We start from the raw sequence: 26,725 nt of genomic DNA, 5'->3' as shown, positions 1-26,725 counted from the left end.
CCACACCCGAAATTTAAAGCAGACCGAGTCACACCGCTGCTGTTGGAGAAGGAGGAAGAGGAAGCTGGATTTAAGAAAAAAAAAAAAAAAAAAACAGGGAGATGGGGCCTGTTTGCCAACATGGAGCCACGACTGTCCACAGTAAACAGAAGTGAAAGCTATCAGGAGGCTGGCAAGATGCCAGCAAGGGGGAGTGGGGGTGCAGCTAGGCCTTGAAGACATGTACAGCACGCACCACGTACTGCCTGCAGATGGGGCACTCGCTCATACGCTTGCCGCATTTGGTGCAGGTGACCATGTGACCACACTCCAGCAGCACGCAGTCGATCACAGCGTCCATGCAGATGCGGCACAGGCTGTCATCCTGGCTGGCCAGCTGTGGTCTGGTCCCACCTGGAGAAGAGGCACCAATGGTGTTAGACTAGCAGTCATATACCCAGCACCGCAGGTCACGTGATCAAGACAAATGTGACCCTGACAAATGTGAGATGTAGAATATCGATCTACAGCCTTGTTCTTAGACGCTATTGTGATGACTGGTGTAACTACCAACATCACAGACAGCTGCCAAAACAGGAGGTGGTTTAGGGCAACCAGAAGTGGTTTTAGCGAAACGATAAGTGCCATGAATTACATGCAAGATCCCTCCTACCACTTCTACAACCAAAACTCATTTAAAATTGGATCCTTGGGCGATAAAAAGTCATCTGTGTTTATTACGGTCCACAAACACCATGTTGGAGACTAAGCAGTAGTTTGAGGGTGCTTCAAAAAGCCAATTACAAACTGCAGAGCTTGCAAGTCACACGCAGTGCCTTGCAGTCTATCCGACTCGGCTCTTAGCCGGCGTGCAGGCCGGGAGAGCGCTTCTCAAGGGTACTTCTGCTCAGAGAGTCTCCTTGGACCGTACTTAAAAAACGGAGGCATTCAGACGGCCAATGCACCAAAGCCGCAATCATTTAAACGGCCAATGAAACGGCAAGGCTAGGAGGATCATGCCGGGCTCCAATCACGGAGCTCAACACAAGTGAACAGGCGTGCCAGGCACAGCACGAGTAACAGCTAAATAAATACACTGTCAATTGGGCATGAGTGGGAGGGAGAGCAGAGAAGGGGGGGGAGGGGAATAAGGCTGCAATTCTCAGCGTGAATCTCCATGACTCATCGTGTGCCTTGTACGCCAATACACATGGCGACGAGGAATGATGTCATAGCGAGAGTATGCACCATTAACAGCATTGCATACCTCAAGCTGTACGTCTTAAGCACATACTGACACAATGTTAGCATCCACAGATTATTGTAGCATGGATGTCTGCGGCCTTGCAGACACCTGCCAACGTTTCCTCACGTACCATAATGCACGTATTACTCATGCACATTTACTGACAGGCATGCAGAAAATAATGACAACATCTGGACAAGTTTCGACAAGACGACGGTAAATGCTGCAGCGCATGCGATGGCTTCCCAGGGGCTTACCTACGATTCCAGTAGTGCAGAGAGAGGAGGGATATGCTACCACTGTTTGGGAGAAGGAGTGAAGTCATCGTGTGAGTCACCCCACCTTTAACTGCTCTTAAAATCCCACCAGTACCAAAGACAAACTTGCTGGCATTTTTTGAGGTGCAATGTTTTAAAATCTCTACAACAAAGGTCTTTTCAGATGTTGATGTGGCTTTTAAGAATAATCGCCAGTAGCCTGGACATGGCTTACCTGCACTCATGCCATCACTGACATTCTCCACTGGGGGGGGGAAGGATAATAGAGGTTTGGTTAGTGATGATCTATGCTCTTGATAAAGCTTTAATTAGGAACATCTACATACTCTACTTTAGGAATCCCAGCAGAAGGTGGAAATTAGTAATAATCCGTGCACTGTGAAAATGGGTCACATTATGCCAGATAGCAACAGAAGCAATCTCTGTAGTTAAGAATGGGGGGAACAGGATGTTCAGGGTGATTAATGCATGATGAATAAAGTACGATTAATGATGCCTGATAATTGGAGCTAGTTGGACCTAACAGTGAGTGATACTGTCCTATACTGATTATCCCAATGTGGTATAACTCCTCCCATTGATATAGCACCGGCCAATGAGAGCATGCAATTTGGTGGGTGGGCGGGGCCTCTCACTGGACTTCCTGTTGTGCTCAACCTCGCGGTACAGCCGGCCCACGCGCTCCACCAGCTCCCACTTCTCGCAGCAGCCAGAGTAGCTGACGAAGTTGCAGGCCAGGATCTCTTTGAGCTGCCGGACCGTCAGGCCCTCAATGTCCTGCTCACCGGAGAGGTCCGAAAGAGAAGCATGTGGCCGCTTGCGGCCCAGGGGGCTAGCCTGTTGGGGCTGGGGCGGGGTCAAGGAGGGGGAGGCAGAGTCATGTGATCATGGTCTAAAAAAAAAATGTATAGCTCACACTACAATCACACTACACTACAATCACACTACAATCAACTCCATAAATAAATACTCCCCTCACAGAAGTGAACAAAAACATTAATATAATATAGATAATACATACAATCATTCTAATGTTCCTGAAATGTTAGGAGAAATTGTTGACTAATTAAAACAATTCTTGCAAAAGTGTTGTATATCTTTAGAATAGTTTCTTGTCAAAAACGTTTGTGGCAAAATTATTGGCACCCTTGAAAAATACTATAAATATCACCAAATTTGTATCTGTGGGGAAAGAAATGTTTCTTGATGTTGCTTTTCGTGTCTAGGAGCTTTTGGTGTCTAGGAACTGTTTTCTTTGGCCATTTCCTGTTTCACTGGGGTATAAATATGAGGTAACACACAGGTAAAATCCTTTTGTCATCCATCAACATGGGTAAAATGAGAAAAAAAAGTTGTTGAGCTACATAGATTGGGGAATGGCTACAAAAAAATAGGCATTACCAGTAAGCACAATCAGGGCCATAATAAAGATGTGAAAAGCATGGTCCTGTTGAAAATATGCCAGGAAGGGGATGCATCTGCATATTGCTCCCATGAACAGTGAGGATGCAGAGTTTTCATGAATCTTAGGGATTCACTGGCAACCGTGAGATGACACCTCCGTGACCAGAAGCTGTATTGATGAGTGGCACGAAAGAAGCCTCTTTTGAGTCCAAACGACAGCATCGAAACTTTGCCAAGAAACATTGGAGACACAACTGTAATCATGTGTTGTGTTCCGAAAAAATTCAGGATTTTGGCTGCACACACCATCGCCATGTCTGGTGGAAAAAGAGGACTGCATACAAAGCAGAGCACCTCATACCCAAGGTTAAATATGGTGGTAGCTCTTTGATGCTTTGGGGCTGTTTTGCTGCCAGTTGTCCACGGGCTCTTGTTAAGGTCAGTGGCATAATGAATTCCAGTAAATACCAGACCGTTTTAGCCGAAAATCTGGTTGAGGAGGCTGAAACTGCTCCGTGGTTGGGTCTTCCAACAAGACGACGATCCAAAACACACGTGAAAGTCACCAAATAATTGGTTGCAGAGACACAGGCTCAAAAAAACAAGAGAGAACCCAAGAATCTCCATGAGTTGGACCATTCTTCCATGCAAAACATTTCCAAGATCCCTCCAAAAGTGTGTATTCTCCAGCCTTGTTAAACACCACAGAAAGAGGCTGTGTCTTGATGTTCTCACCAGGGGAGGCTCCACTAAATACTGACATCTGCGGGTCCAATATTTTTAGAATCTGCCTTTTGGAAAATTGTATGACTAAAGCAAAACTTTGTTACAAAAGTCTTATGGCAATAAAAGCATGAGGCTTTCGCAATTGTTTAAGCACAAAATATCATTCATTGCATGTGTGGTCCCTTTTATATAGTAATTTTTGTAATTAAATATATATTTGAGAAGGGCTGTTGTGTGTGCAGGTTTTTGCTGAAAATCCCTCATTAGATTATCAATTAGAGGACTGATTTGGCTGATGAGTTCTCACACCTGAGTTTGAACAGCTATCCTAAACGTTATCCCAAAATCCCACATATGCACTTGCCCTTTCTGGATAAGATTGGCCACCCCTGGTATATACAGTGTCAAATGATGTAAAAGCAACCATTTATTCAATACAGGGTTTCGAGACAACTGGAGCGCCCAGAGGAACCTGGTACAACACAGGGAGGAGATCCCACACACAGAGCACAGGTGTGATCAGAACCCACAGCCCTAGATGTGTGAGGACACAGTGCTACCCAATATGCACCTGGTTACCCCACGTGAGAAACATAATATGCAGGATATGAGAAGCAGAAAGAATATTTAATTGTTTAATTATAACCCTTGACATAATCCCTAAATAAAATTTTCATCCACTTACCTGTCTCTCCCTGCCACCTGGTCCCACGTTGATGAGGGAGAGCGAGGTACTGTTACCTCCGTCACCCTGCATGTGGGCAGAACACAAAGCAAAAGAATCGGGTCGTTACAGTCAGCCCTCGTCCGGAGAGCCGGGCTGCTCACACAGCACACGTTCATTAACGACAGAAGGGAAGCAAAAGGCCACCCCACATTAAACTCCCATGGTGTGGATGTTAGTCAGCCTGCTCTGCCATCCATGTGGGGGGGGGGCTCTGCCCACCGCAGCCCGGTCACATACTCTGCATTCACAGCGACGCGCTCGCTAAGCTACTCCCCCGGGCCCAGCTGGATGTGGACGGTAAGCCCGGGGCGTACGAGGGGCGCCAGCCCCCTAATCGGGCGGACAATGCCCACCTAGGGCACCAAGCCTTATGCCACCATCATCCGCTCACTCTACCCGTGAGCAGGAGCCCGTACATCCATTTTTCCCCCCATTTCACTGTCCTCATGGTATCAAATTGTTTAAGCTGAATTCTAGCAGGACATTTTTACCACTTGTCTAAAGAGCCCATTTTGCTCCAAGTAAACAACATATAATTTGATTATGATTAGAGACAGATAGACAGAAGCCCTTCACTCTCAAGCACAATGCAAGCAAACAGCTAACAATCGCCTGATATGCCACAAGCTTTCGAAGGCTGCTTCTGTCCTGGATCCCTGCAGACTGCAGTGTTAGAACATATTATACACACACACACACACACACACACACACACACACACACACTTTCTATGGGAAAAATCCCAATTCCAAAAAATGACAGCCCTAACCCCCACCCAGCCCTAACCTTAACCATAAGTAACCAAACAAAAAGAAAAGTAAAAATGTCCAAAAACTTTGACTGCATTCACAGATTTTTATAAAATTGAGTTTCCCCTTATGGGGACCGAAAATGTCCCTACAAAGTCACAATAGCAGGTTCTTATGACATCTGGGGACATCTGGTCTCCAGAATGCAATATATCCTCATACCTACCCCCCCCCCCACCCCAACCCCCCACACACAGACACTGCCTAGCAGCTTCTAATGAGTCAGTCCCCATCACCCTAATGACAACCCAGAACCCCCCCCCCCCCCAAGTGAGCAATACCAGGGGCCCTGATGGAGCGACACTCCCAGCATGCACTGCTGAGAATAACAGAGGGGCTCTCAGCAGTTTTCATCCAGCTGCCAATCAAACCGGCATATCGCGCCGTCAGTCTTGAGTCCCCTCTTTGTAACAACAAAAGGGGATTTAAATACATCTGGAGGCAGAACATTCTTCTCTCTGTATGGCAGCAGAGCTCTTTCTTCAGGGAATTAGACAGGGACCCATAAGGGGGAAGCTGAAGGCTTCCGTCATCAGAAGCTGGGGTCCTGAAGCTCCACCCACTGCTCGTTGTAGAGTACCCCACATTCTCCTGCTTACAGTAAACTACAGTGCACACCTGTAAGCTCCTTGTCCTACACATCAAAGCACAATGGTCCAATCAGGATTTGTTGCGTGGAAGGTCAAAGGTCACCCCTTAATCCCACCCACTTGGCTGTCTCACCTCTGACGGCTGTCCCCGTGGTGAAGTGAGTGTACTGTTCTGAGATGGAACCCCACCTTACCTGCTGATTGGTCCCTGAGCTGTCATTCCCGCTGAGTGGGTCTCCCTGAGGGGCGGAGCTCGCCGATGTTTCAAAGGTGCGTGGAGACGGGACATGGAAGGCTTGTAAGTGTGAGCTGCTGGTGTTGGCATCATCATCATCATCATCATCATCTTCTTCATCTTCCTCATCCTCATCATCATCCTCATCCTCTTCCTCATCCTCTTCCTCTTCCTCCTCACCACACAGTGCCCTCTGGTGGCAGAGCACCAGGTCGACCAGGTCCTCCTTCTCACGGCAGGTGTCGGTGGGGACCTCATGCAGCAGCAGGTACTGCCGCAGGTCCTTGACACGCAGCTGCATGAGCTGCGGCCGCTGGAAGGCAGTGCCACGCAGCAAGTGGCAGGTGGCACACCTGCGCAGGTTTTCCTGCAGTGCAGAGCACAGGGAACAGAAGCTCTTCTTGCAGCCACTGCAGATGTGCTAGAAAGAGAGTAAGAGGAACAGAAGGAAACCGAGAATTTAAAAAGCCACCTTGTTGCTTTCAATTACTGTTTTTCCTTAAGAGACAGGCTTGTGTGTCGGCTGCATCTTCAGCCAGAAGACAAGGCTCAGGGTTGCCAAGTGCCCCCCCATCATAAACCATCCACTTCCCATAATCTTAATCCCACTAAAAGGTCTTTTAAAATCATCGTCAGCCAACAGCAACTAGAGTTGCAAAGGGCCGTATTCCCTCCATGGGAAGTTCAGCTGGGTAATTTTGGAAATATTACAAGTTGGAAACTTTCCCGGGGAATTAATGGGAATATAGGGGAATTAATGTGAAAATTCCCAGAATTCTGCAACCCTAACAGCAACTCAGCCTTCTGCTGCTCTGAGGCACCGATTTGGGAGGTGAGGCTCTTGGTTCCACACTGTGGGCCAGCCCAGGGTTTAAAGCACTCCAGTGAACCACAGCCGTGGTACATGCTCCAAAACCCTAACGAGGGGCTGACCAATCCCCTCTCATCACCAGTGGTAGACAGGTGCCTTCGAAGCCCACTATTGGTATGACTGCTCTGTCAATCAAGTGAAAGGGAGCCAATAAGGTGACCAGTGGGAAGTGCCTGACAGCACATGACCATCCCACTCAGTGCAGACTCTCATTCATCTCATCACTGCTGCTCCCCAGTGACTTCCGTCGGGGGGAAGCAAGCAGGCCACATGGATCAAGCAAGGTGAGCTTTTCCGACCGGGCAGCTGCTACAGTGGCAGTTGTTGTTTACGTCTGTACATTAATTCACGTACGGGGCTCGCGCTCACACATCTCCCCGGACGACATTAAGACCATTAGTGCAAATGAGTGATATTCTAGCTTCACACCGCCTGCCAGGAAGCTCAGCGCTCGGCTGCCATCACAGTTTGGATAATAAGCTAATAAAGGAAGACGTGTTTGTTTTGGTTCCCGAGCCAAAACGGCGCCACATCTCGGCCCGACAGCCGACGGGTAGCTCCGCAGAGCATCACCCCCCCCCCCCCCACCCCCGGGTGGCACGGTGAATGCGGTTTTTAAATTAAGTGCTTTAAACACAGCACCTGGAACCCCCCCAAACCGCCAGTCATGTGACGGCCTCCCCGCTAATCAAGATCATAGTGCTGGCTGAGAGCTGAAGGTCAGACATGACCCCCACCCCCGACTCCCACGCCAAATGAGTCCTCTCCCAGCAGCAGGAAGGGTTCCGTGCCACCTCTGCTGTCTAGCCAATCAGGATACAGAAGAGATGCTGGGGTACAGTTCCAGAATGGATTCATTTCCATTCCATGATGCAACATTCAGGAATGGAATCATTCTTGCCTTTTTGAATTATGTTGTAATTAGCATGAAAGTAATCTCTGATAATAGTGCACCTTCTCCACCATACTGCTTTCTAGCTCCAGCCTCCAGCCTCTTTACAAATATCCCTTGGGGCAACCATTTCACCATAACAACTTTTTCACAGGAAATTTAGTGCAAATAAACAATGCCATCCAATCAAAAAAGATCAGAGCCATCAGGCAAGGCGACAGACCGTCACCGCTCACCTTCCTCCTGAAGACAGAGAATTCCAGGCCACAGGCCGTGCAGGTGGGTCCCAGTGGTCCTGAGGCAGCGGGTGGGTAGTTGGAGTATGCAGCACTGGGGGCGAAGCGGAAGGGTCCCGCCCCAGCCCCGAAGCCTGGCTGCTGGCCATGGACCGCCCCGGCACCCATCACCTCGTTCAGCAGGCCACAGCATGACGCCCACACAGAGGAGGCCCCGGCCTGCATGGGGGGGGGGGGGGGGGGGCACAGCTTTACACCATCATCTGATTTGACATCACCAATATCACGAAAGTGTGGCTATGTCTCGCCTTCTCGTTTGTTATTTTCACTCCCCGTTCATTAGATTACATTCCCCATCTTGACGATAGACTTGAAAGCCAATTTTTGGTCTTGTACCTACTAAAGAGTAACTTACATTTTTATCTGAGACTGGTGCCTGGCCCAGCAGAGGCTGTGGTAGATTTCTCTTATCGCATAATGACATTTCCTTGTGAAGGCTTGTCGGGGACATGCCCCCGTTTCCGAGCAGAGGCGGGAATCACGGACTTTTCTCGTTGCCCTCCTGCTCTCTTCCACCCACACTAATCCCCCCCCCACACCCAGTGCGTTGTAGAGATGAGCACTGAGGCTGTGCCGCTCCCTATCCACCCGCGTCAGGCATTTGACAAATGTATCATGTGGCATCATTCTTTAAAAGGGTTTTTTTAGTACAGTAGTCATTAAACTTTTAGTAGTCGTCCCGAAGTGAATAACTCAGGCACCTTTTCAGGAGTAACACTGAAGACCTCTGATCAGCTGAGGTTCCTCCTGAGAGACCAGCGCCGAGGGCATTATAAACAGGTGGCCAGACACAAGACCGCAAACACAATTTAATGCTGATTTTCATCCAGGCAATGAGTTTACAACTCATTCAAAAAGGTTAATAATGGACAATATTCCAGACAGTGGGGGGAAATAAAGCACAACGCAGCTGCTTTTTGTGCTGTACTGTAATTACTTGTTCCTGTTGATGAATAAATTTTTTCGGTAATTAGGGCTGATTGAATTCACAGGCGGGAAGACTGAGCACGCGGCGCGATTTCCGTGACTCTGGGACAAAACCAGTCGCATGTCAGACGGGATAAAATCCAGAAGAACCCAAACAGTCAGTCAGTCAGTCAGCCGCACACTTAACCGCCCCTGAGAGTTTTCTGGAAAGGAGACAAGCAGCGGATGCGTCTGAGCAGCCACAGGACACTCGAGAGCGAGGCGGGGTTGTGTGTTCCTCCTCCTCCTCATCTCTTGCCCGCCGTGGCGTGTCTAGCGGCTGGCCGCTTCACTGGCGACGCCTTGTCACCCAACCCCCCCCCCGGCGTAAACGGCAGCCCCAGAAGGCAGACAGTGAAAAGCTGAGATCACACAGAGCCAACTGTGCAATTCCAGAGGCAAACACAATGTTAAACATCTAATTAGCAATTGTTCATGAGGATGATCCACTGGTCCCTCTCAAACAAAGTTTAAAAAAAAATAAATAAGTAAAATAAATAAATAGCAACCTGTTGATGGAGGGCAGTGTTTTTATTTACATTATATATACCAACAGGTTGCTTTTATTTATTTATTTATTTATTAATTAATTATCGCAGAGTCAGGTCAGCCAGCCTCTGGAATTGGGTTTAAGGGCCTGATGGTGGCATCAATCTGCCAGCCACAGGATTTGGACCAGAGGCCTTCCATTCACTAGCACAATATCAACATGTCAAACCCACCCATTCAAAGATGCTAGGATTCTGGTCTTGGCCCATGGGACACTTCAGAAGCTGACGTTTCTGGACACTTTATAGAGAGCAGTTCCACCTCATGGTACCAAGCAGACAGACCGATCTAATAAAAATGATTAATGAACTGGGTCAAATGATAGACGATCAGCTTCTTATATTATGGCAATTGAATTTAATTCCTGCTCTTCAGCTCCATGTGGGATATTAAAAATCGGTCTGGCATTTTAATTTAGTTTCTAAACCAGTCACCTATCTGATACATTATCCAGCTTCTCAATATAAATCTAATATGACAGAAGTTCTGATACACAAGAGGAGGAAAAACAGGCTGCTGACAGGAAATACAACGGAACATCCTCCATCCATCCATCATTCTTCCAGCCCCTTAGTCTGGTCAGGTTGGTGGTGGGGGTGGGGGGGTCGTGGAGTCTATCACAAGCAATGCAGGGCACAACCCGGACCAGATGAAAGTCACACTATGCGCAATTTAAAGACACAAATCAGTATAAGTGCATGTATTTGGACTAAACCTAAAGTAAGAGGAGTCAGAGAGTATCCAGGGGAAACCCACTCAACACGGACAGAGACAGGATTCGAACCCCCAACCCTGGAGGTGTGTCTGTGCCAGCATGTGACCAGACTTTTCAATCTTTTCAAAGTGGTCCTCTCCTTAAATAACATCCTAGATGGACATATTTAACCACTAAAACTAGAAACAAATCTTTTACTATAAAGAGTAAATTACTTAAATAGTCAAAATAATATATATTTAAAAGGAGCATTATTGATCAAGGATTTTTTGTACCGATGTTAACATATTAGATAATTAATGATCTCGTGTTTCAGCAATATATCCATAAATCGGTTCAAATCGGACAAGTGAGATTTTAAATCTGATTTTACACGGCATGATTCGGCTGAGTTTACATTAAAGGGGAAAGTCATTCAACGACACTTATTAACTTTGCTACGTTTCCCCTACCAACGGCAGATCACATACTGTATATGTTACACTCTCGCCTAGAGGGAAGTTAACTGCTTAAAGTGCATTTCTTCAAAGTGCAGCATCACATATACAATTCACTGTAACACCTATAACACTACCCTAAATGTCTGAGAATGCATCCCCCAGACCGGTTGTCCGCGATGCATGGGATGTGAAATATTGGAGGTGACAGATATCTTGAATGATAATGAAAATTCAAAACACGCTTCTGTATAACAGACATAATAATTCGCCATTGTCACATATGATTGTTCTCACTCTTCCAGATGATGGGCTCAGCGCTGGTCTTCGGCGTTAGTCTGGCTGCTCTGAAATGTAGCTTCAAGGCATTTGGTTCAAATGACGAAGCATGTTATAAAGTTAAACCAATTACAAATTTAGCCATATGGTTTTCTTGTTCTTGTTGGGCTAATCAATGGCAGCTATGAACTACTATCGCGAAACTCTTATTCATGATGCTGGCACAACGCCAACCGTTTTACTGTTTAATCGAAATCCCGTGTCTCGTGATGCACAAATATATAACAAAATAACTATGAGGTTATCCCTGGCTGAAAAATTTGTACTTTTATTTTTATAAGGCCAATAAATACTAAAACTTTGAATCAAATCATATGCTAAAAGTTAGGAATGTCATCAAACCTGGACTAACAAGAACTATTAATTTTAATGATCATGAATACTGTTTAAGAGAAATAACAGTGCACAATTAAACATTATAAACACAAAAGATGTAATGCAGAAAAGATATTTTCTCTCTGACTAGGGAGATTACGATGACGTTTAGATTTTCTGTGGTATAATATAATGACCAATATTACCACGTTAATTTAGTACAAAAGCAAGTCACCTTGTCTTCAGATTATAATGATCTTTAAAACGTTTCGTCTTATACATCACTGGATCCACCAATGCAAACGCTGTGCGACGCAACAGAACCTTTACTTCATAAATAGGGCACATAAATATTTCAGTCCTTGCAGTATAACTGCCGGTATAAAATAAAACTGAAAAAGCACATTGTCGAGTGAATGGCCAACTAAAAAACTAGATATCCAATTTCATTAAATATTGTCTTAACAACAATAAGCAAGCCAGCAGAAAGGAATGCCTTTCTAGAAGGCTGGAAATATCCCACACGGCAATTTACATTACTAAATAATTAATATAAAACAAAATAAGCATCGCTTAACTCTTGTTAATGCATTTCAGCTGGCAATCCAAGCGAAAGTTGAAATCAAGTGTTAGCATCAGCAGCAAAAAACATTCAATCAAAGTGACAGGGGAATACTATACCTTCATGGCAACTCCCGGTCGCGGAATTCACCAAAATATATGAAGAGGATAACCCATTACACGAACACCACGGTTCACTCCATTACGTCTTCGTTTTCCGTCACTCTCGATGATTTTGTAGAAGGACCGCAGCGTAATTGGCAAGAAGCCCACCAATTAGAGCAAGAACAGAGGCACGGTTATCTTTAGAAGCCAATCACTATCAGAATAGGTAATGAGGGGGCGTTTCTTTTGCCATCGCGGTGCCGTGTGTGGGCTGGTGGGCATGTGTGGAGAGGGTTGTACGCATCTCCGAGTGCACATACGGTGATTCTTGCGCTATATGTGGTTTTATAGCGGGTTACTTCGAGATGTGATTTTTGCACATGTCCACGAGAATTAAACTTGAGCAACTGGTTATTTTGTCACCCCTGGCTGGTTAAATTATGAAGCGTGTCTCAATCTGTGGAAATGTGGCCTGATTCCTACACATCTATAAATTGTATGGCGAAATGCCATACACTGGATTAATAAGTGAATTGTTTGTTGAATAATTCGACGAACCAATTGCATGCCTATGAATGCGCCGTATCAGTGAGCGGATGGCTAAATACCTAGGTGCATGCATCTGAAAGCGGATTGGGAAACAATGACATCATCGGCTCAAGTTTTCAGCTAGTTACAACCTACCCGCAGCTGCAAGCCGAGCTGCGCCGGTGTTCCCTTCTCAATGTGCGGCACTTGTGCAATACACGTGCACGAGCAGCAGTCGTGTGAATTAAAACGACACGTTGAAGGCACTAAATAGGTGATGGTAAGGGTACCTGCAGATGGTGAAAGTACATTGCTTGGAGGAGTTACAGGCGTTTTAACCCGTTTTATGAGTCCCAGTTTGGACTATGGAAAATTGTAAGCTCCACCTACCTTGACCTATTTCTGCAAGGAAAAATGCAGTTAATTCGTCCCGATTTAATTATCTTTAATTAAATTTGCCTAGTGAATGGCAATACCTTCAATATGTTTTGCTCTTGAGTGAAATCTTATCGGAAGCTGAAAGCATGAGCTGAGAACAGTACCTGAGTCTTTGCATGCTAACCACTTAAGCATGCAAAATAAAATCAACAAGTTGTCAGTATACATAAAGAAATTGCGTGTTATATGACTACTATGTTAAATTGATTTATGAATATTCTGTGCAGATGACAGCAAGGTACGTTTTATATGTATTGCGTAGTTTAATTTTCGTCGTGTTTCAAATTCCGTCTCTATCAAACGTGCTTCATGTGCATTTAACATCTATGCTTTGGCGTATTGCAATTTAAAAAAAAACGCGATTGACTGGCACGGTGCAAAGCGGGAAAGGTTCTCCACGAACACAACGCATTACCATGGTAACTCGTCTCGGCTCATTCAATGACGTCATCGCATGTAGGGGGACTGATGTACAGAAGAAATGTTCATCTCTGCACACCGAGAAGATGCAGCGTGGAATATATTGCAATAGCGTAAAATGTATCATAGAACATAATAATAGCATTATAAGACCCTTAACTGTCAATTCCATGAAAATGTTATTGATGAAAATCTGCAGTTCTATAACCACAGCTGATACCTGTATGTGACTGAAACAAATTGGTTATCGTTCTTCAGTGCTCCTCTCTGTACTAAGTGTCGATATTCAACTCCTGAGCATGTCAATGCATGAGTTCATGGAATATTCCGATGTGGGGCAACAGTCTATTCCATCAAAAGTCTCTCCCTCAAGCGACACAGCCCACTTATATAACAAGTCCTGAATAAAAGACCTTAATGACACAGACACAAACACTTCTTGCTCACATTCAGTTACCATAGAGAGTTCCCCTGATTCCACCAGCTTGCCAGATTTGGGCTATTGTGTCTGAAAACACAATTTTCCAGGCGGGAAAGATGCTTGGCTTTGCCTTGTGCCTTTGAGGGTCCTGGAGCACTGCACAGTGTGTAACCATGGGTGATTTTGCAGTGTGCGTGGTGCCAGATTTGATAGCTCACCCGAGGCCTGCTGCAGAATGGGGACCCCATTTGCCTCATCCAGCATTGCTGATCTTTAGAAACCTCAGCAACCACCCCACCCCCCCCCCCCCCCACACACACGTACTTGGCACTGAAGATGAAATATTCAGCTCAAAAGCATGTTTACGATCCACCCATATCTTGTCGTGAGAGGACAAACACTAAATGCATGACTACTTCACAATGAAGATGAGCAGCTGCTTATATTGCAAGTGAGGGAGTATCAATGACTTTGGAGAGACTGAACTCAACCTGCCCAACCAGTACATGCAAATGTGAGCAAATTTAACCCAATTAAGTATGGATGGATGAAACTCACTCACTCCACTCACTCCACTACCTTTCCCTGATCACACAACATAACATGGGCCTCTGTGTCGTTGTTTCCAGCGCCATGCAGCCATGTTGCCTGATCCTAGTCGTTGTCCTTCCCCAAGATCCCATGCCTATTTTGTTCCTTGCATTTCCCATGTGTTGAAGCCAAGATGGCTGTCTTGTTTTTGCTCCTCTCACACAGTCCTGATGATGGTTCTGTTCACCGTCCTGATAGGAACAGCCAGTTCAGCATACATGTACCAGCTGATAAAACAATGACTTTGATTTTTACCGTCCTTTACTACAGAATTCATTATACAGTAATATACAGTTTACTAGGTTGGGGGACTAGACCTGGAATTACATAGCTGTGGGAATAAGTCATCTGTGATAATAATTCATAACAGTAAGCCTTGCATTTAGTAGGCTCTGGTCATCTAACATTAACCTCTCCCAGCCTCTTGCTCCATTTTGGCTCTACATTGCTACCCGCTGCCAGTTTCAATGAAAAGGCAAAGCCTGGTAATGTGGTGAGACGGTAGGAAAGACAGGTGATGTGGTGAGACAGTGGGAAAGCCAAATAATGCAGTGAGGCTACAGGAAAAGCACGTAATATGGTGAAATAGTAAGAAAGACAGGTGATGTGGTGAGATAGTAGGAAAGCCAGACGAAGTGGTGAGGCAATAAAAAGCAGGTGATGTGGTGGGGCAGTTGGAAAGACAGATGATGTGGTGAGACAGTATGAAAGGCAGGTGATATGGAGAGACAATAGGAAAGACAGGTGATGTGGTGAGACAGGACAGGCAAGTAATGTGGTGGGAGTAGGAAAGGCAGATGATGTGGTGAGAGAGTATGAAAGGCAGGTGATATGGAGAGACAATAGGAAAGACAGGTGATGTGGTGAGACAGGACATGCAAGTAATGTGGTGGGAGTAGGAAAGTCAGATGATGTGGTGAGACAGTATGAAAGGCAGGTGATATGGAGAGACAATAGGAAAGACAGGTGATGTGGTGAGACAGGACAGGCAAGTAATGTGGTGGGAGTAGGAAAGGCAGATGATGTGGTGAGAGAGTATGAAAGGCAGGTGATATGGAGAGACAATAGGAAAGACAGGTGATGTGGTGAGACAGGACATGCAAGTAATGTCGTGGGAGTAGGACAGTCAGATGATGTGGTGAGACAGTATGAAAGGCAGGTGATATGGAGAGACAACAGGAAAGACAGGTGATGTGGTGAGACAGGACAGGCAAGTAATGTGGTGGGAGTAGGAAAGGCAGATGATGTGGTGAGAGTATGAAAGGCAGGTGATATGGAGAGACAATAGGAAAGACAGGTGATGTGGTGAGACAGGACAGGCAAGTAATGTGGTGGGAGTAGGAAAGGCAGATGATGTGGTGAGAGTATGAAAGGCAGGTGATATGGAGAGACAATAGGAAAGACAGGTGATGTGGTGAGACAGGACAGGCAAGTAATGTGGTGGGAGTAGGAAAGGCAGATGATGTGGTGAGAGTATGAAAGGCAGGTGATATGGAGAGACAACAGGAAAGACAGGTAATGTGGTGGGAGTAGGAAAGGCAGATGATGTGGTAAGACAATAGGAAAAGCAGGAGATGTGTGAGACAGTAGGAGAGGAGACAAGATACACAACTTGTACATGCCACAGACGACTGCCACAGAATCAGAGATTCATATCCCAGACACAAGGGTATTGTTCTTTCTCTTATAACTCTTTAAATAAATTAATAAAGTGACATATGATAACGTCAATCTAGATTAATAAATACAATAATAACTGCAGAGGAGGAAGAGTCCAAGCTTTCCTGTGTTTGTGTCCTCCTGTCAGTGAGGACTTTAATAATAAACCCTCGTGCAAAGTAACTGCAAAGTTGTCGAATCTACGTATATGCAGATGGACTGACCACAGTTAAGATGGACATCACAGTCTTATTAATTCATACTTATTTCCTCGTGTCCGCATTTAGGACCTGGCCGATTGATAAAAACGGTATGGGAATAATCCAGGATGGGGCACCAATCCATCGCAGGGCACACACACCTTTCATGCTTATGGGGAATTTGGCAGCTCCAATTAAACTCAGAATGTTTTTGGGCTGTGGGGGGAAACCAGAGAACCTGGAGGAAACCCCATGACATCACAGGGTGGCACCCGAACCCCAGAGCATTCACCTGAAACATACATGGATGATTGAAGCACAGTCATACCAACCAGCTCTCTTCCCCCCCCCCCCCCCCAGCATGGGTCAGCCCAGTGACCCTTAACTTCCATGCCAAAGTGATGGAAAATATGATACAGGGGCATGAGAAGGATAGAAGTGACCAGGATCAGAAGAGATTAAATGGGAGCACTGAGAAGTTCCTCAAATTAAAGAAGCACTAACTAAATTATTTTAAGAATGACATCAGAAAAATAAGCATTAGGGTTTCAGTGGGCATACATCCAACTTTCTTCCATTAGTAAGTCCCAAGGTAAAACTTCAAAATGACATATTAAAAAGCTTTAGTCTAATGTAGAACTGCAGAAGACAAAATGAGCCCCTAAGCTTTTAAAGAACCTGACGTTACGACTGATGGACCAGTGCACCAATGAGGATCCTGAGTTGAAATGCAGCTGGTCTGTGTCATTTGTTAGCACAGACAAGCAACCTAAAGGTGACCTGTTGTATAAGAAGAAGGGCGAGTTGGAAATTGCGAGGTTCTTGTTTGGTTGGCGCCACTGCTCCGAGTCAGCAGAGAGCTAACGGGGAATGCCGATGCAAATGGGGACGCCATTAAGGGGGGCTGAGATATGGCCCACAGGATTAATACGGTATTACATGGCAGACATTCTCTTCAAAAGTGAATTTTCATCTTATTACTTTATCCTCACTGAGTCAACGTTTTTTTTGTATCCATTTTTTTTGTAGCCCGGTAGTGAGGGAATGCAGACGATTATATCCGTTTTCTCCGGTTCACAAAGCAGATTATCAATTATGTTGTTTTGTTTTTGGTTTCTATACCTTTTCCTCAAGGAGACATCAGTATGAGAATAAATAATTTTGTGAAGATGATAAGTTTTCAAAAGAAAGTGATTCAATAATCTAATCATTTTGCCGTTACGTAAGTCCCCCGTCTTGACCCCCCGTGTCTGCGCACCGCAGGGACTCGGTTCCCGGTGACGTCACCGTCCGCCTGGCTCCCCCTGGGGTGCCAGGAGCCGCCTGTTTATCCCGAAGAGCTTCCGTTCTGCTTCGCTCAGCTCCTTTGTCGCCCTAAGGTTCATTCTTGTTACAAATAACCCCGCAGCAAAAGCGGAGAACGAGTCGGTTAGGGTAATGGCTGACTAACCGAGTAGCACTCAATAAAAATAAATAAATAAAGTTGCGTGCTCTAAGCGCCTGGTATTGAATTTCAGACCCATACTTCGGAGCACTCTCTGCTAATAATGATATATTGGGCTGACATAGTAAATAAGGGTAATTTGTGTGCTGTTGTTAAACTAGAGGTAACACTGCTTTTGAGGTCAGGGGGCATCACTGATGGCTGCAGCCGTGACGTGGTGATGCATCTCTAAATATCACTCCATTAAACAGATGAGATAAAGTTCTGACCCTACCAAAAAGGGATTCAGTAGAAGAACAGGTTTTGAGAACAGCCCATTCCCCACCGTTAGACAAATAATATAGGATTCTAGGTTACCTGCCGTCACCTTTCACCTTCGTGCAAAATGTGTATAAAACGATTTCATGGCTTATTATTTTCTAGTTTTAATGTCTAAAATGCTTCATAATTAGTTTAGGAATTCATTTTGCTTTTCCCAGATTAGCCACTAGATGGCAAAGCAAACCCGGCTATTCCGAGCACAAGTTATTATTGTGAGACCTGCTATAGTTACTGGGGTGTGATGCGTCTGGCTTGGTATTCGACACGCCGGTGTGAACATAAAATCTTCGCTGGACGAAGATAGCCAACCATATTTTCCTGGCCGTATCTGCCATTGAGGACACCGAGGTCATATCCTCGGTATTTTTCTGCATTTTTACTGCAATGTTTCATTGTGATGCGCTGAGGACAAAGCTGACCGAGCGATCAGATGTCAGTGTGATCGAAGCATATAAACACGAGTTCAAAAAATTATAATATCCACTGTAGCAGGGTTGCTAGATCTCACGCTTCTGGCGTGACACTCACGCTTTCAGACTCTCACGCTCACGCGAGAAATCTTATAGCAAACCTATATTATTCGATTATAAACCTAAAATTAGCTAGAAACTTTCTTATGATTAAAGCTAGGATTGGGTATTGGTTACGGTTGTCGTAGCTCGGATTTTGAAATGAATGGACGGTCCCCAAAGAGATATGAATGCAAACGCGCGCGTGTGTATGTCTGTGTGTGTGTGTCTGCAGGGTTGCCAACATTGGTCAGCTGACTGGAGTGAGATTCTCAATTCGAGACAAGTCTGCACACGCATGCACACGCGTTCACAAACTACCTTACGATGTCGCTAATTTTAGGTTCATAGTGGAATAATATAGATTTGCCGTAAGATTTCTTGCGTGAGCGTGAGAGTCTTGAAAGCATGAGTGTCATGCCAGATGCGTGAGAGTTGGCAACTCTGACTGTAGTCTAAAACAGATTTCACGGGAGAGCATGCCCCCGAATCAGCGTAAGATAAGATAAAATAATATAACCTTAATTAACACCACAGCTGGGAAATTTCATAGGAAGGGCTGACACTTTTAAGATAGGTATTTTTAAAATCCTGGCTATGGCCCTGCGTATTATGGAATGCAATTAGTAATTAATTGAACCTAAAAAGGTATTTGACATCCCGGAGGAGGAGGACTGAGTACGCTACTCCTGACCGTAATGATATTCTTGCAAGGTTCTTCTTCTTCAGGGACATTCTCCTGAGAAATTAAAATAGGTAAACGGTTTTGTAATTAAAGCATAATGCGTTTATGTATTGATTAGTTCACAGTTCATTGTGTGGTTCACGATTAAGTGCACATTTAACGGTTATGCGGATTCATGTTCAACATTTGTGCGGAGTCAGGCGAAGTGTTTTTGGAACCATGGGTAGACGACTCGCCTTGGGACACATTTACCAGTTGCTTGTTCTAGCTTGACTTTTTGCTCTGATGCTTTCATACAATGAGGCAGCGTGGTTTTGAGACGCGACTTAATGCCTTTGAGGCTAAATGGATCTATGAATCTGTTTTGCTGTGACGCGGGTGACTGATTACTGTAGTCCTAACGTTTCAACGCAGCTCACAATCACACAAAGATCTCTTTTAAAACTTGACTTAGGCCCGTCATGTTCCCTGTTAAGGCATGCCTTTTAACTATCTATTTTTGGTCTAGCCATTTGATTTATGGTGCATGGTGCATTACTGTTACCTTGCTTAGCTAACCAACTTTTCAAATACTGCAGTTGTTTTTTTTTTTTTTTTTAAATAATCAATTATTTGCAGTTTGGGTTAAATGTAATTAAATCGCATAGGCCTATCCATTGCCAAAATAAACTTATTGTGTAATAACACATACTTGGGTTGCACAACGGGGAGTTTTGTTTGACGGGAAATTCTGTTTAAGTCCCTTACATTTTACCGTATAGTTTATAAATATTTTAAACAGGGCTCGTAAAGCAGTAAAGCAGAGATACAATAATATTTTACTTTCTCTTTAAATACGTCCCACAGAAAAAAAACAACTACAACGTTGGCGACGACTGAAAATGTGAATTAGGCATGAATCTCTTTTTATAAGATTATTCCTTGCAACCATATTTTACAACTTCGGTTTTAATGACTATTTCCCTTTCAATAGAAAAGAAAACATCCTTGTTTAAAACTGTCCCCTTTCCCTTAAGCCCAGGATACACCAGTTGCGTGGCGTGCGCGCGGCAGCTTGTGTTCATACTACATTTGGCTGAGGATGGTCGCGGTCTGTGCATGAATACAGCAGTGATACTCCACCAGACCAGGAGAGGGCAGATGTATTGCAACAAACAAAAACACAAGAAATGTAGTGAAATGGGTAAACTTTTATCAACAGTTTTATGCCTTGTCCACACGTACACGGGTATATTTTAAAACGGTGTTTTCCCTCCTCCGTTTAAAAAAAAATCCCCGTCCACACGAACATTGTCTTCTAAAACATTTCTGTTCACATGAAACCGCTAAAGTGCACTGTCAAAAGCATGCCAAAACAACAGGTGGCATTATAACTCTAATTGTACTGCCATGTTAGCCAATCAGAAGCCTAATTGCTAGTCCTGTTAAGTTGAAAACCATGGCGCACATTCCGACGCCTGTGTTGATCAATATAATGCGAGAGTGACTCAACATTTATCTGTACACAGGTAAGAAGCCCTGTCAGCAAGGTTAGCACAAGCACTATTTCGGCTAAGTCCGCCATTGCTCAAACTCGCCTAATGTATACAGCAAACAGCGCACGCTCTGACGTTAAACAAAGTGGACAACGGCGCACAATCTGACGTTTCGAGCCAAAAACTCTGTTTTCCCTGTCTACATGTCGACGCTGAAAACGGAGTTTCTTAAAATATTCACCCTGGATGGAGTTTTGCAAAAGCTCTGTTTTCAGTGACCTGAGACGCCGTTTACGTGTGGACAAAAGCCCAAGACGTATAGAAAAAGGCACGTTTTAAAATATACCCGTGTACATGTAGAAAAGGCATTAAAGTCATTAGTTTATACCTAATCAATTATCTTGCACATGCACAATCGATGCACATGGGCATGCATGTTTCCGCTAGACCTTGTTTCCATCAACATGGAGCTCAACTGGTTCTCGCTTGTTGCCTTTTGAGAACCTGCCAGTGTTTCCATTGGTTTCAAAAAAGAACGGAACGGAAATGTTACGTTGGCATATAGGCGTAAGTGAGAGTAAAGTAAAAATTCATAGGTATTCCGTTTTTTTTTTTTTTATTTTGATCTGTTTTGGTTTTTAAGCTGCCAAACCAAAACAAAAGTTTTCAGTTTAACTTGTTGCGCTGTCCCCTTTGCCTGTATCCACTTTTGTCTCCTTAAATGCTTCTCCATCAGTGTGTGTTAGATAAATCTCGCTCGTTGTTTTACCGCTGTCCTTAAAAGAGTGGCGCAATAAACGAGTCTGCTAAAAAGTGAACTTCGCTGTGCACCTCATGATCTCTTCGCAGTTGGAGCGCTACCAGATTGTAGCGCTGGTAAGATCTGCGCTCCTGTCCTGTTCGCGGGCTGTGTAAATAGCCCTTGTTGTACTGTTGTTGATAATAGTTGTACTTCCTGATTGTGGCGTGTGTTTTGGCCCGTGTCTTATGTGCACCCTGTCCGATCATTAGCTTTGTATAAATCCCCCACCATGTCTGAACCTCACAGTTCAGCGTCTTACTTCCTTGTGTTACTGCTATTGTGTTTGGTGCCGGTCCGTGTACATTGCCTGCGTAGTTCTGTTAAGGACTCAATAAAGTCTGGTTCTTCCTGCAAAGAAGCCTCCTGCTTATTCGCTGTCGACGTAATAAGTCTAAAGTTAGCTATACAGACGTTCCTCTACTTACGAATGAGATACGTTCAGAACGGCCGTTCGTAACTTGAAATGTTCGTAAGTCGTTATTCAACAGAATTTTAGGAGTATACGCAAGTACAGAGAAGTAGGATACTGGGAGTATGCAGGCTAAGCTGCTGCGCGGCGGGAGTAGCGGCCAGAAATCATACTTGGAAGAATTGGCGTGCAGAAAAAAAAAATGATGTTGCGGACAGGAAACGGGAGCTCAAGGAACACAATTTGGACTTACAGTCCTCTTTGTTTGTATGTCTGAAAGTTCGTAAGTAGAGGAGTGTCTGTACTTTTAAAAGGATGATGCACTCTGAATATTAGTTTAAATGATATTACGTGATATTGGTCAAGAGTTTTAATTTTGAACATTCTGAAAACGCAGGTTCTGGCAACATGCTTTTTCATGATGCAGATGTTACGCAGTGGTGGAATGTAACAAAGTATTTGTACTTCGTTACTGTACTTAAGTACATTTTTACGTATCTGTACTTTACTTAAGTAAAAATAATAATGCATACTTTTTATTTTACTCCATTACATTTTGCGGAAACTATTTGTACTTTCTACTCCACTACATTTCTACAATTTATGCCGTTAGTCGTTACATTTTATGAACACAATTTCCTCAAAGTCTTGCATGAAAAAATAGCCTATTGCGTTCTGGCGTTGTTTGCCATTTCCTACCAATCAGGTGACTTAATTAGTTCCAATGATGGCAGAGCGCGCGTCAATTAGCAGCAGGAGCTGGTAGACTGGCTTGATTTCAAGAAGACGAGACATTCAACATGGCACCACCCCACCACTAGTGTTTGGTTACTGGTGTGTTTCCCTTTTACTGCTCTTAACAGATGTGTTGAATAGTTTTGCAAGTACATAAATGATTTAAAGATATATCATGTCCTGATTGGTTTATCTTAATGGTATATTAGTGGGTAATACCTAGTAGATAACTTGTCATCCACATAATTCTGTTAGGGTACACACAGTATTGCAGAGTGCACGCACAATAAGCACACAAAACCTTACAATACACATATACTGTATAGTTGCTTGTAATTATTACGAGCAATGACATTGGTAGGGGCGTAAGTCAGTATATCTACTATTCTTTTACAAAATGGCACACCCCAGACGTTGAGACAAACCATTGTGTGAGTACTTTTACTTAAAAAAATACTTTAAAGTAAATTTAAAAGTAAGTACTTAGTACTTTCACTTAAGTAAGATTGTTGATGTAGCACTTCTACTTTTACTTGAGTACATATTTTGTGGGATACTTGTACTTTTACTTAAGTACTAAGCTTCAGTACTTCCTCCACCACTGATGTTACGTGAATGCAGACACAGACATCTCGTCAAGACAGATGCAGGCTTTGTTCAAATTCAGGGGCTGTATCTGAATCCAGGGGCCACATCCTTGGAAGGCCATGGTCTATGAACGTATCAATTTAGCATCTCAGACAAAACAGTGAACCTTTTTGTTGAAATTTTCACAAATTTTGAGTTTTGAATTTAATTGGGATTAAAAACCAAAATATTATTTAATGGGAACCAATATAATGAATTACAGACTAACCCCTTTCCCTTGAATAGAAAAGTATTAGCCTGCCCTAGGTATATCTTAGTTCCGAACTATATTTTTTTCATGTACATTTGTACTGTGTTGACACAGTATAAAAATGAATGTCTACACTGGTTTTTTTAAACGTATTTTTATGCCACCTAAACATGGGCATTTTTACCATGTCTAGATGTACAAAATACCGTGTGGAGGTATGTAGAGAGTTTATTATGGTTTATACCATTTTAGGTAGACTCTTCTCTGCCCATCTTTACCAAACCGATTTTAATGCAACTTATTGCAGTACTGATGTTGAGCACCAAGAAGCAGTAATGAGCATGTTTGGGAAGTCAAATGGAGGGTCACAGTCAAAAGAGAAAGTGGGTATCAACCAAGCAATTTTTGAGTACATTTACGGGAAACGAGGTTAATGATGTTTGACATCATGCATTTTTAAATACTAGGAAATGAAAAACACATTGCCAGATATGTTCATAGCCATGCTGCAGCAATGTCCAGAGGAATTGGGTACTTGTGAGTTGCTTTGCTTTGACTCATCTGTCAAGTTCATCCAGTACAAGTTCTGTTGGATTGACATCTGAAGACTGGGCTGGCCAAGACATTAGTTTGAGGCGTCCTCAAATGTTCATCTTAACCTGTCAATTCTTGCACAATTTCTAGGCGAGTCTTGGGTCTGGTAATGACTGCCAACTTTGTGAGGTGCAGAGCGAATCTAGACCATGACTCAGTCATGTTTGACAGTCAGAATCACACAACCAGAAGTCAGACACTCATCCTCTCTGTGTCACACAAAAATGTAGCGGTTGCACCCAGATATTTTAAAAATGAACTCATTAGTTCCTAGGACTTGCTATTTTTTCTCAGAACTTCCCCCTTCCATTCCATACTTGATCGGTATATTTTGTTATAAAGAATTTCCTTCAGATACAGTTGACACAAATGGCTTTTTGATTCTGTACAATCAGTCTATGGAGCAGCTGAGTTCAGCTTCTCTGATCATTACAGTGTTTTGTGAATTGTGATGAATCCCTTATTTTTTTCACCAGATTAAATGAAAGTTATTCCCTGCAGGGAAAAGATCTGCAACCAGTATTCCATTGCAAACAGGCCGTTTGGAGCAGGGGGCACATCTTGACTGGGGTGCTTTGTGGACACTCCTCCAGGCTCTGCTCCCCACAGAACACTGTCTTTAGGCCCCTGATGTGGGACAGCTGAAATTTAGCATTTAGTCTGCGCTTCATCAGCTAATGGCCGCTGTCTTGTGCAATATTCTCTAAGAACCCCCCACCCCAGGCCCCACTTCCCTTTATCTTATTCTAACCCTGGGAAATCAACAGAGCTAAAGCATGGGGGCGGTTATATGGCCCCCAGACCCTAGTTGTTTCCACATGGATCTGTCAGTAATCCATTGCTGGTTTTTACTGGATTAAACTTTATAGTGTTTCAGGCAATGACCTGCCTTTCTCGGAAATTACTCACCCCCCCCCCCCCACAAACACACACACACAGAGTGTCCCACACTCTATAATCATTAGCTGTATTTGGATTCAGATTGTGCTTTTCTTCAATGTAGCCACTGGGTGGCGCTTGTGATTCACGAGCAGGTCCTAGTGGGACTAAAAACCCCGACATAAGCGAAAAGGGGATTTCTACATGTCATTCCAGAAGAATATCAGAATTTTTAGGGCATGAGACCAAACTGTGTGGAAACGCATTCTGCAACTTTAAGGTACTTTAGGTAACACTAATTTAAATAAACCTGAAAATAACAGTTCACAAGAGAGCACAGAAATGCTGAATGTTACAAACCATAGGACTACAAATCCTGAGAGGGATATGATTAATGCCAAACAATCTCCCAAGACATTTCTACAATGTGAACTTGGCTACTCCGACCCACACGTTTAGACAAGCATGGAGAGACCAGCTGAATACTAGATTCAGAACAGAGATAAATAACTGTCACGTTATGGTCCCGCAGCTTTGGCACAATGACCCCTATGTGAAGATGTGTTAAGGGGACTATTTCACAATGGCAGTTTCCAGTCAGGTTAAAAAAAAACACACAATATAGCTTTTTATCATCCCTGTCCCACACCCACGTATCACAGGAAGCACTGGGCAGAGGAGTCAGGTCGCCCCAGAGCATGCACACACACACACACACACACACACACACACACACACACACACACACACACACACACACACACACACACACACACACACACACACACACACACGCACGCACGCACACACACACACAGAGAACACAAACACAGGCACCAGAGTTGCCAACTCTCGCACATCTGGCATCAATCTTGCTTTCAGACTTTCATTCTCACACAAGAAATTTTATGGCAAATTTATATTATTACATTACAATTAAAATTAGCTACATCAAAAGCACTGGGGTAATTTGCCAACCCTACTGACTATTTACAAGCCAATAAAACTGTTGCATGCATGTAAACACGTGTCTCAAATTGAAAATCTCACTCCGGCCAGCTGACCAATGTTGGTAACCCTGCAGACACACACACACATAGACATATATATTATATATATATATATATATATACACACACACACACATACACAAGTTGGTCTTCCTATCTAAATGGGGACCATCCATTCATTTCTATGGGAAAAACCATAATCCCAATTACGACACCCTTAACCCCTACCCATCCCTAACCTTAACTATAAGTAACCAACCCAAATACAAGACTTTTGACATTTTTACTTTTTTGATTGCATTCACAGATGTTTATAAAACTGAGGATAATTATCCAAATGGGGACCTCAAAAGATGTCCCCAGAAGTAGGGAAATTTCAGGTTTTACTACACTTTGGGGACAATTTGGTCCTCAAATGTGATCTATGCAAATCCACAGACTGGTAAATCTGGTCCCCATAATGTAATGATTACAAAAACAGAAACACACAGACACTCACAGAAACACACACACACTCACAGAAACACACTCACAGAAACACACACACACTCACAGAAACACACTCACAGAAACACACACACTGGGATACACGCCATTTCATAATCGCCAAGCCACCTGTCACAAAACAATCTCCCCAAAAAGTTTCCTGAGCTGCTTCACTTGGACCACAAACGTCGGCAGCCAGTGCAGAGCAGCCTGCAGAAACGCCGTCCCGCTAAAGGTCAGC

The 26,725-nt window shown here is 44.0% G+C and overlaps 1 protein-coding gene across 2 annotated transcripts; it reads right to left on the bottom strand.

Annotated features, from left to right (window-relative positions):
• Positions 1 to 82: 82 nt before the first annotated feature.
• On the bottom strand, positions 83 to 12,881 carry rnf34b (ring finger protein 34b). 2 transcript variants are annotated; one of them, XM_072714229.1, is made up of 10 exons: positions 12,859 to 12,881; positions 12,056 to 12,158; positions 9,742 to 9,856; positions 7,994 to 8,212; positions 5,954 to 6,415; positions 4,319 to 4,375; positions 2,139 to 2,349; positions 1,718 to 1,747; positions 1,483 to 1,524; positions 83 to 393 (listed from the first exon to the last, which is right to left on the bottom strand). In XM_072714229.1, exons 3-10 carry the CDS (start codon positions 9,775 to 9,777, stop codon positions 206 to 208), a joined length of 1,245 nt encoding a protein of 414 aa, XP_072570330.1. In that variant the 5' UTR covers positions 9,778 to 9,856; positions 12,056 to 12,158; positions 12,859 to 12,881; the 3' UTR covers positions 83 to 205. The 2 variants fall into 2 exon arrangements, with proteins under 2 accessions (XP_072570330.1, XP_072570331.1); XM_072714230.1 differs by lacking the exon at positions 9,742 to 9,856 and having other exon boundaries at positions 4,319 to 4,384; positions 12,859 to 12,876.
• Between the last annotated feature and the right edge of the window lie 13,844 nt (positions 12,882 to 26,725).

The sequence above is a fragment of the Paramormyrops kingsleyae genome, chromosome 7, assembly GCF_048594095.1.
Source record: "Paramormyrops kingsleyae isolate MSU_618 chromosome 7, PKINGS_0.4, whole genome shotgun sequence".
Taxonomy (NCBI): Eukaryota; Metazoa; Chordata; class Actinopteri; order Osteoglossiformes; family Mormyridae; genus Paramormyrops; species Paramormyrops kingsleyae.
The sequence above is the reverse complement of the archived record's forward strand: the minus strand, read 5'-3'. Positions and strand labels throughout refer to the sequence as shown.